At 43.8% G+C, this 11113-nt stretch overlaps 1 protein-coding gene across 2 annotated transcripts; it reads right to left on the reverse strand.

The window, feature by feature from the left end:
- Positions 1-1444: 1444 nt before the first annotated feature.
- LOC147620902 (pentatricopeptide repeat-containing protein At5g39350-like) lies at positions 1445-7209 on the reverse strand. 2 transcript variants are annotated; one of them, XM_086825174.1, is made up of 4 exons: positions 2585-7203; positions 2449-2499; positions 2232-2361; positions 1445-2002 (listed from the first exon to the last, which is right to left on the reverse strand). In XM_086825174.1, the coding sequence occupies exon 1, from the start codon at positions 7069-7071 to the stop codon at positions 3418-3420; it is 3654 nt and encodes a 1217-aa protein (XP_086681300.1). In that variant the 5' UTR covers positions 7072-7203; the 3' UTR covers positions 1445-2002; positions 2232-2361; positions 2449-2499; positions 2585-3417. The 2 variants fall into 2 exon arrangements, with proteins under 2 accessions (XP_086681300.1, XP_086681299.1); XM_086825173.1 differs by having other exon boundaries at positions 2449-7209.
- Positions 7210-11113: the final 3904 nt, after the last annotated feature.

The raw sequence follows: 11113 nt of genomic DNA on the forward strand, positions 1-11113 counted from the left end.
TGGATGTGCTGCAGTCATTCATTGTTGTTTTCGGGATTATGGACAAGGTGTGTACCAATGTTTATTATCTTGTGGAGTTTTTTTTTTGGACGTGATGTGTTCACAGTTCATGAATGGGGATTCTTGGACGTAGTGTGGTCTACAATTCAATGTTCTTTGAGGCAATTGGTGCTCAGGATGGCATTTTTGGTGGTGACAAGCAGGTGGTTGCAAATCCGAGGTGTACCTAGTGGTTGGCCACTGCTGGGGTGTACATGGTAGCTTCTTCATCGACTTGGTATTCCTACTTATGTCCACTATGAGCTACATAGAGGGTGTTAAAATTTTTGTATGCATCTCAAGTGAGGTCGGCCAAGTCCATTTGTAGATATATAAGCACCCTAGCTCCATTGTAAAAATCGATCTAATTCATTGCTGTTGTGTTGGTTCGAATACTCTCTCTCTCTCTCTCTCTCTCTCTCTCTCTCTCTAGCGTTTGTGCACCCTCTCTCTCCCTTTCTCTGCCAGCGTTTCTCTCATCCTCTCTCCCTTAGCGTTTTCTCACTAACACAATACTGCTTCCGCATTGTCAACTTTGACAGTCCCTTCCTGCTTAACTTGGAGAAAGGGTTCACATAATGCTTCTATGCTCCAACCTAGAGTTGATCCAATTGTGGGCTCAACCTCCAACATAATGTCTTCGCCACTGCCTCCTTAGAAACTGCACTAAAGAAACTAGCCCCTTGTCTCAAGATGCTCTATTGGCATGGTAGACTCCATGGAAACCTCAAGAACTATTGAAGCACTCAATTCAACCTCCTCCTCAATTGGATTCGGAGAGAAATGCCTAAACGTCAAGTGTTGCCACCTCCTTGATGAATGTGAGAGTCCTGTTCAAGAACTAATGATGTCTCTACACAACTGGACAATTGTGCTCCTCGATTAAGCTTGAAACACTGCCCTTGCTCTTCAACTGCAGCACTCTTGCAAACTTCCTTTGGCTTCACCACAATAGCTTCTACTTTTTTTCTTGATCTCATGAATGTCTGGGAGTTCCCCTGCTTTCAATGTTGCCGGCGCAATGCTCTTCTTATTGTTGTTCCGCTTTTCGCCTTGCTTCTTCATAGGGCTGCTTCCTCATAGAGAGGGAACTCCCCCATTGCTTTCAGACATCTGGCGCAATGCTCTTCTTAGTGTTGTTTCGCTTTTCACCTTGCTTCTTCATAGGGCTGCTTCCTCGTAGAGAGATTTGTGTTAATGTGCAACTTAATCTGTGTTTGTGAGAGCTTAACTTAATGGATATTATAAAAAAACACAGATTAAGCTGCAAATCAGCGCAGATCTGCCTACAAGAATGCTTAACTAATTGGAGATTAATATAAAAATACAAATTAAGCTACATATTAATGCAAATCTCTAAATGCAAAAGAGTGAATGAAAGCATTGAACAGACAAGACAGATATAGACCTAATCTACTTTCTGTTACTAATATAAATGGATATTACAATGGTTGTTGAAGCAAAACCCTAGAGTGGGGTGCTTTCTTGATGCTAGTGCATATATTTCTTGAGCCCTTTGTGACGGCTGGGATTCCTATCCAAAACCCCATGGGGCTTGCCTAAGGTGGCACATTGATGACATGGCTGCAAGAGCGACATCGCATGAGAGTCCATACCACCACGGTCATCGCCAGTGACGAAAGTGTTGCTAGTGGAATTAAGTATGCTGATGGGTAGTGAGGTAGCTTCTATGCAAAGCTCTTGCCAATGGGTCTGTTATTGCATGAGAACTTCAATCATGAGCGAGTACCTACCTAGCACCAAAGCTATGTCTCCGGCTAACACCATAGCAGTTGTTATAGTGACCTCCAAGCTTGAAATATCCCAGTAGCTGTGTTGCCTGCCAGAACCTGCAAGCTGTACCTAGCTAGCACCAAAGCGATGTCTCTGGCTAACACCATAGCAATTGTTATAGTGAAATCCAAGCTTGAAATATCCCAGTAACTGTGTTGCCTGCCAGAACCTGCAAACCCACAATGCAACGGGATCATAAACACTGCGTTATGCCCGCGGTTTGGAAATAAATGCACAAGACATGCATCTAAAGCAACCATTGTTCTATAGTAGCTGATGGCTTCTATCCAGCCACCTTTACGCACTGAAAAAGTGCAATTATTAAGTGCAAAATATACCAATCAACCCCACAGTGTGTAAAGCAAGTGAACAAAAGAATTAGAAATGATGATACTCACTTGTATATGTTTGATGATAACTTAATCTGAGAGAACCCTTCTATCTAATCTGCATACTATTTAGCCCTGAGCTTTGGTTTTGGCCAGACAAATCGACTTGCAAACAATTCCAGCCACGGCTGCCCTGTAGCTGTAGAGAGAACTTGATTATATCATGGTATGAAGTGAACATGCCAACCTTAGCAAACACCATGCTGTACCCTCTGCAAATGCCTACCATATGCAGCTTCTGAACAAGCCATAGCTTTCACCACGCCTGCCAACAAGCCTGTCATAAACCCTCAACAATGTGGTTAGAATTGGTAAAAAAGTGGTTGGTGTTGATGAAGTGGAAAAAAATGTTTGGTGTCGACCTACATCAACCGGGTGACAATCTTGTGAGTAAAGGTACCCGTCAATGGTGGTGAGACAGCATGGCACAGTGGAGTGAACTGCAGGCACAGTTGAGAGATTATCTCAACTGTGAGTGCTGTAATATAAGGCTGAATTAACAAGCCTTGCTCAAATTTTCTCACACTGAGGAAGTGGTACTCATATGAGTGTGTCCAGTAGTGGATATATATTTGCCAAATGTCATTATCTGTGATCATTTTGTTTGAAAGTGTTTTATGGGGTAATCCAATTTACTTTAGTGGTGACTGTATATTCAGGGAGAGGCCATGTGAAGTCATCCACCTCATCATTTGAGCATATCAACAATCTTCTCCTCTTTTCGAGGCCAGGTGCTGATGTGAAAGCAATCCATGGTAACTGCTGTCTGCCCTCTGAGGTGTCTTGTATGTGTCACACCCTCAATATGCAAATGACCAATCAAAATTAGGCATCTGAAGGGGGAAGGCTGCAAACTCTGCTGGCATGGTGTGGTGTGAGATAGAAGGTTTACTGCATATGAGTCGCAAGAGCATCAAGACCTGTAACCTCTCTTCTTGGCTCCATTCTAGAGGCGTGAGGTCTGCTGCCCAGAATGCTGCAATGGAATGGAAATGGCCATCTTCTCTGCATGGCTACTCCTTTACCTCTTCTGCAGCATCACTCAGCATATCCCTTTCTCCTTAAGCTCTACTCTCATCTGCATTTTCCAAGTGGGTGCTTGTTGGCTTTCATTAGAAAGAGCATTATTATGCTGCTCATGCTAATATGGCTCAGGCCGTGCCTCATTCACACACCTATCCAACTAGATCAGATCTCAATTGCAGTAATCCTGCAGCCCACAATCGGCAAAGATGTTTGACATCACAACATATGCTGCACCCTGCTTGGGCTGGAGCTGTACTGCATTGCAAAATGCCTGTTTTCCTAGTTCCAGGTTGCCATGCGCTCGACAAGCGCCCAGTAAGGATGACCACATGGACAGAACAGCTTGCATTGGCATTTTCCATAACAAATTCTCTACCCTCCTGAAGTCCCCTGCACGCCCAAGCAGGTCCACCATACTGCCATAATGCATCAAGTCCGGAATTATGCCATGATCTCTGCTTATGGATTCAAAGAACTCCAGACCTTCAACAACAAGGCCAGCATGACTGCAAGCTGCGAGAACTGAGGTGAACGTTCGCTCATCCAGCGTAATACTTGCATGCTGCAATTTCTCAAGCGTCTGCAGACTTGCTATAGAGCTACCTTGTCCTGCATAACCAGCAACACACGCAGTCCATGATGGAAGATGAGGCAAGGGAAGCCCATCAAAGACTGCCTGCCCATCTACCATGCTGGCACAACTTCCATATGCATGGATTAAAGTGACTGCTAGGGAAAAAATCAGATCATGCCCAGCAGAGGCAATTGCAAAGTGGAGCTGTTTACATGTCTCCAAACTTCCTGTTTCACTGCAAGCTTGCAGAATGCAGATAGACGTGACATCATTTGGCATCACGTGCTCATTTTGCATCTGTCTGTACAACTGTAAAGCCTTCTCTCCTTGACCCTGCTTTACATACGCTGAGAACATTGCATTCCAGGATGAAACCCCACAATGGGGCAATGCACAAAACACATCCTCTGCTTCCATAATAGTTCCACACTTGCCATACATACTTACAATGGTGTTACCAGTAAAGATATCTGATGTGAAGCCCATCCTACAAGCATCAGCATGTAATGCCTGTATGATTTCCAAAGAAACTGTTTTGTATGATTGCCCCCCTGTAGAAACAGCTTCCACATTCTCTCCAAGGGCACCACATGCTTGAAGGGCAGTCACGAAGCCCACTTGATCTGGACTCATGCCCTCCTCTTGCATGTATCTGTACAACTGTAAAGCTTTCTTTCCTTGGCCCTGTTCAACATATGCTGAGAGAATAGAATTCCAGGACATGACATCACGATGGGACAATGCATTGAAGGCATTTTCTGCTTCCGTAATGGTCCCACATTTGCCATACAAACTCACAAGGGCATTACCAATCTCTGCATTTGCTGCAAAGCCCTTCCTCCGAGCATCAGCATGTAGGGCCTGTCCGATTTCCAAAGCCATCCTTTTGGTCGATTTCCCCTCCACAAGCATACCTTCCTTAAGGATGCCACATGCCCAAAGTGCAATTGCAAACATCACCTGGTCTGGACTCAATAATTCCCCTTGCATGTGTCTGTATAACTGTAACGCCCTCTCTCCATCTCCCCGCTCAACACATGTTGATGCCATTGCAGTCCATGACACCACATTACGCTGGGACAATGCACCAAACACGTTTTCTGCCTCCACAATAGCCCCACACTTGCCATACACACTCACAAGGGTGTTGTTAATAAAGACATCAAAAGAATAGCCCTTTCTCCAAGCATCCTTATGTAATGCCTGTATGATTTCTAGAGGTATCAGATTGTTTGATTGGCCACTTTCTTCCTTCTCTGCAAGGGTGCCACATGCCTGAAGGGCAGTAAGAAGGGTCTGCTGGTCTGGACTCACACCTTGCTCTTGCATGAGTCTGTACAACTGCAGAGCCTTCTCTCCTTGGCCCTGCTCAACGTATGCTGCGAGAATTGCTGTCCAGGACACAACATTATGCTTCGACAATTCACTGAACACACTCTCTACTTCCTCAATAGTCCCAAGCTTACCATACATACTCACAAGGGTGCTCCCAACAAAAATATCTGATGCAAAGCCCCTCCTTTGAGCATCAACATGTAATGCCTGCCCAACTTCAAGAGACATCGTTCTGGCTGATTGCCCCCCCACAACAATAGTTTTTTCCTTTTCATCAATCGTGATACATGCTTGAAGGGCAATCACAAGCACCTGCTGATCTGGACTCAAGCCTTCCTCTTGCATGTGTCGGTACAACTGCAATGCATTCACTCCTTGGCCCCCAGCAACATATGCTGAAAGCATCGCAGTCCAGGACACAACGTTACAGTGGGATAGCGCACCAAACACCTTCTCTGCTTCCAAGGTAGCCCCACACTTTCCATAGACAGTCAAAAGGGCAGTGTCCACATAGACATCCGATGCAAAGCCCTTCCTCTGGGCATCATCATATATTGCCTCCCCAATCTCCAAACAGACCACTTTCAAACATGACCCTTCTACATCAAGTGCTTCTTCAGTCTCTATGAGGATGTAACATGCTTTAAGAGCAGTTGCAATTGTGTGCTGGTCTGGATCTGTTCCCTCCTCTTGCATGAGTCTGTACAACTGTAAAGCCTTCTCTCCTTGGCCCTGCTCAATGTAGGCTGAGAGCAAAGCGTTCCATGACACGTTAGTGCGCTGGGACATTGTGATGAACACGTTCTCTGCTTCCACTAAGCTCCCACACTTGCCATACATACTCACAAGGGTGGTACCAATGAAGACATTAGTTGTGACACCCTTCTTGCGGGCATCAGCATGTAATGCGTGTCCGATTTCCAGGCACATCACTTTGGTTGATTGTCCCTCCATAACAAGGGCTTCTTCCTTCTCCCCAAGCATGCCACATGCCTGAAGGGCGGACACAAGACTTAGCGGACCTGGATTCACACCATCCTCTTGCATGTGCCTGTACAGCTCTAAAGCCTTCTTTGCTTGGCCTTTCTCAACATATACTGAGAGCATTGCATTCCATGGCACAGCATCATGTAGAGGCAAAGTGCTGAATACATCCTCTGCATCTGCAATGGCACCGCACTTGCCATACATACTCACAAGGGTGTTACCAACAAAACCAACTGATGCAAAGCCCTTCTTGCGGGCATCATCATGTAGTTTCTTACCCATTTTGAGATCATGTATGCTGCCACAAGCTTTGAAAAGGCTAGCAAAGGTATATTGGTTTGGCTCCACATCATCGTCCTGCATGAGTTCATGCATTTGGAGTGCATCATGCGCTCTGCCACGGTCTACACAGGCAGAGATCATGGCGGTCCATGAAAAGACAGTACGGCAAGGCAATGCACGAGATGTGCGGTATGCATCATCTATGGCACCACACTTTGCTAGAGTAACCACTAAGAAGTCACCAAGCAAGCCAGTGAGCTCTGATACATGTAAGGCAATATGGGCATAGACAAGCATGGACTGAGTCAGGGATTTTCTGATGGTGCAGGCCTTCAAGAGTGCCAAGTAGACATCAGTGGGAGGGACTGTGTACATAAGGAACAGGGCATCCATGGCCTTTTCGAGCTGCTCTTTCTGGCACAGAGATTGAAGGAGCTCGCTTCGCCTGTTGTTGTTGTTGTACGACCACTGTGAGGGGTTTGAGAAGAGGCCTTCCCATAACTCCTCCTGTCTCTCCTGGTGTTGCTGGCTTTGAGATACCACTGATGCCACATTTTGCCTCAATCTGAGTGGTAGAAGACGCGTAGAACTTCGCAGTCGGAAGGGAGAACCACCATAGTACGAGCAGACAGTACGAGCAGACATCAAGAGGCCACACTGAGACCCAGGCGGCCGGCCCCTATTGGCCGCCCAAATGATCTATATGTGGATGTACGGGATATATACGGTATACCACTTCTTGAGGTGGCTTAATTACACACTAATAAAAAATATTATTGTAATATGGTTTCCACGAGGCATACTACATGTATATGTGTGGACACAATGCATGGGCCATGATTATGCACCACTTTTAATAGCTATCATAGCCTTGGGCATGGACACTTTTAATAGCAAGTGTAAAAATGCTAGAAAGTATATAAGACAATGGAAAAGGGCCTAATCACTTGTTTGGATTTTTGCAAACTGCTATGCAATTGCTGGAAGGATAACCTGGGTTTCATGGTTTGGGATGGTGGTGGAAGGGTAACAGGCAACTCCATGTTGTCTTTGGGTTTATGGTGGACGCATAAGTTTAGTCCCCCTCTAGCTTCACTTGATACATCTGTGGCAAAGAATCTTAACAATAAAGGCATTAGATATCTGGCTGACTCTGCTGGGACAGGGATCTGGTTGGGTGGAAAGAGGTGAACCTGTTATCTTTGGAATTTCAGCTAACCAGGAGGGAGAGAGACTTGATGGCTCAGGTGTTGGAGGTGCTGCATAGTGAATTATGTTACACAACAACTGACACTTCAGTCTGGATCAAGGATTGGTCTTGGATCAATGGTGTCAAACTAAAGGAGGGCAAAACTAGGGACATTTATGCACTAATGAGAAAGGGGGATGCCAATGTGTTGTATTGCAATAAAATATGGAATGTAAAATGGAGTTCCTTTAGCTGGAAAAAGAAATGGAACATGATATGGGATTGTCAGGTCCCTAAGAAATTCCAAGTTTTTATGTGGAAGGTATGCATGTGGGCATTACCTATTGGTTATAAATTGCAAAAGAGAAACATGGCTAGTGGCATTTGTCCTAGGTGCAGGTCTTCAATTGAAGATGGCAAACATGTGTTTTGGGAATGCCTAGCTATAAGGAGCACTTGGTGCAAAATGACTAAATGGATAGAGAAGGGACTGGACATGCAAACTTATTGGGGGGACTGGATATTTGGGTTAGTCAGTGATGAACTCAGTGGCCTGGTGTTTAATATTATCAGAACTTGCATCTTATGGGAAATCTGGACTAGCTGGAATGCAATTGTATTCTTGCAGGCTACATGTACAGGACTGCAAGAGTCAGAGCTGATGTTGCATAAATGTGTGTGCATGTGCTAGTCTGTATGTAATGTGAATAAAATTAGATCTCCTGAGTTGGATTTGTTGATTCAGAATCTATAGAGGAATATGGTTTGAATGTTACCCTGATTCTTGATAAGCTTCAAACATACTAGGGTTCTTCCCCTAATGATGGATTGTTGGCTGCAAGTGAGATGTTGGGTTGAGAAGAAAAGGCCTCCTAAATTTGGTCCTAAAACTCAGAGGCGGTACCGCAAGGAAAAACAAACTGATCACACATTTGTTGCCTTTATTGAGAACCCGCAGACCCACAGTCAAAGTCTGGTCAAAGCATCGGGAAATGCTGGAAAAACAGTCCCCCCCATGGTTGCACTACAGATGCCATGATGGAGGCTTGCCTACTGTTGGGGTATCAGATCTTTTGGGAACAATCTTGCTTCTTATGTGAGAATGAAAGATGGGAGTTTCTATGTGAAATCTTGAATGAGGTGAAAAAAGAGTAGATAGTGGTATTCTAGTTCTGGTTGTATGATAGCTTTGGTACAGTTAATATAAATAAATATTATTGGTCCCAAAAAAGGGCCTAATCACAATTAACACTTACTATGATCATTTTGATAGTACATTTGCTTCTTGCCAAGAGCAAGCTTCAATGGCAACTGTGGAACTCCATGTAAACAAGCTCATAATCATTTTGATAATACATCTTCTTCTTACCAAGAGTAAGCTTCAATCACAACCTTGCCCATGTGGAACTCCATGTAAATGAGTTCATCCATTCTCTCTCCCTCCTCCTTCCTTTCAACATGGTATCAGAGCTCTTGTCTTTGATCCATCTCTTGGCCAATTTCTCATTTTCTTTCATTTTCCCTAATTTCTAAAAATTTATGTCCCCTAGACTCCCTTCAAGCTTCCCAAACATTAATGTGGCTATGTTGAGCTTCTTTGGGGCATTTTGTGTAAGATTCAAACCCTAGAAGGCAAGGTGACCATGAGAGCTTCTTTAAGAATTGATCTTCGAAGTTGGTGACCTCCATGCAACCCTAAAACACAGAAGTTGTGGCACCTTCATAATGGTGTGAGAGAGACAAGAAGCTTTCACTTGATGTGCAAGAAGGCTTCAAACAAGCTTATGGTGAGTGTTTGGGCTCCTTATTACAAGCTTTAATAGTTGGATTTATCGCTATGATTTGTTGTAAGAAAATTAGGTGAAATGGATCTAGACCAAGAATCAAGAAATGAAAGACTAATTCTAGCATCCATTTGATGGGAAACAAGCACACATGAGAAATACATGAGATCATGAAGAAAATAGAGAAACTCCATATGCACATGTAGCAAACAAGGAATGTGCATAAGGCCTAAGTGATTTAACCTCTCACCACCATGAGGATGGCTATCAAGCTTGCCCCATGACCCCTAGACCATGAATGGCCATCTCCAAGAAAGGAGCCATGAGTACATGTAGATGTTCAAGTGTTGAATGACTAAAAGATTCCTACAATGAACCTAAGGCCCTATTTATAGTAGCCTTGTTCATGGCCCATTGTTTACATATTTGTGACCTTAGCTTGTGCTTCATTACAAACCATCCCTTCCCAAAGATTTTGTCCTCAAAATCATACAAGATATCTACAATTCAACATAGCCTCAAATGAAATCAATGGGAAGTGGTGAAGATTCCAAATATGCTCTCAAAATGTAAGAAAGTCCATGAGACTTCAACTCCAATGCATATGTGTGGGTCTCCAAAAGTAGCCATGTCGAAGTAGTATGTACCGGTGAATCTATAGCTAGAGCAATGTAGAACTAGACCCTCCAATCACGAAAGAAGTACCCTTGAAGCATAGTGGACTGTTATGGCAGCCCATGTCGATGTTGAAACCACTTGCAAATCTCTCATAAAAATGCTTCAAAATGAGCCCCAAATGACATGTGCATGATGCCAAAGCATCTACAGATCATAAATTGCCATCATAGTAACCATTAGAGCTCATTGAAATCATCAAAAGACTCCCAAAAGTGTCTTTGCCAAATCTGTCTAGAAAATTCCACAAAATGCACATCTTCCATTGTAGGAGTCATAAAAGTCCATATAATGCATATCAAATGATCAAACCACATCCTCCCATAATAGACCTTGTTGTTGCACATAAGAAAGTGGTTGCCATGCATCCTTATCCATAAGTAAATCCACTAAAGTGTGAACATCTCTCTCATAGATGAAGCCCACCACCGGGGTCAAATGGAAATGTATCTTTTTGAAATGCCGTGTCATCCACAATGTGACCATTATTCCAACCACCAAGGTCAAATGGAAATGAACCACTCTCTTTTATGAAAGAGTGATCCTCATGTGACTCGTCAACTCATGTTTCTTCATGACATTCCTTAAACTCTTCAACTTCATGAGACTTCTTGGCATCCTCTCCTCCATCCATGAGAATCATGGTGGCTACAACCTTCTTAGCTTTGCATACATGCCCAGGTGACCATGTCTCTTTGCACTTGAAGCATAGGCCTTTGCTTCTTAACTCATCAATATTTGGGTCATCCATCCTTTGAGTCTTGTTGAAGGTTTGGGAAGACTTCTTGCTGGAAGTATTTCCTTTCTTTACCTCAAAAGGAGCCTCAATCTTGGGTTGTCCACCCCCATAAATGGTAGTTAATCTAGGAATGGAGGAGGGTGGTATAGGTAGAGAGTTTGTACCCTTATTAGAAGAAATAATGGGTGGCTTAGATGAGTCATTCATGAGTAAAGTGGGCTGTTATTTTTTGTATTTGGGTGGCTTATTTGTATTTGTACCCTTATTAGAAGAAATAATGGGTGGCTTAGATGAGTCATT

The sequence above is a fragment of the Cibotium barometz genome, chromosome 31 (assembly GCF_041138505.1).
Source record: "Cibotium barometz isolate CiBa-2024 chromosome 31, ASM4113850v1, whole genome shotgun sequence".
NCBI classification, from domain to species: domain Eukaryota; kingdom Viridiplantae; phylum Streptophyta; class Polypodiopsida; order Cyatheales; family Cibotiaceae; genus Cibotium; species Cibotium barometz.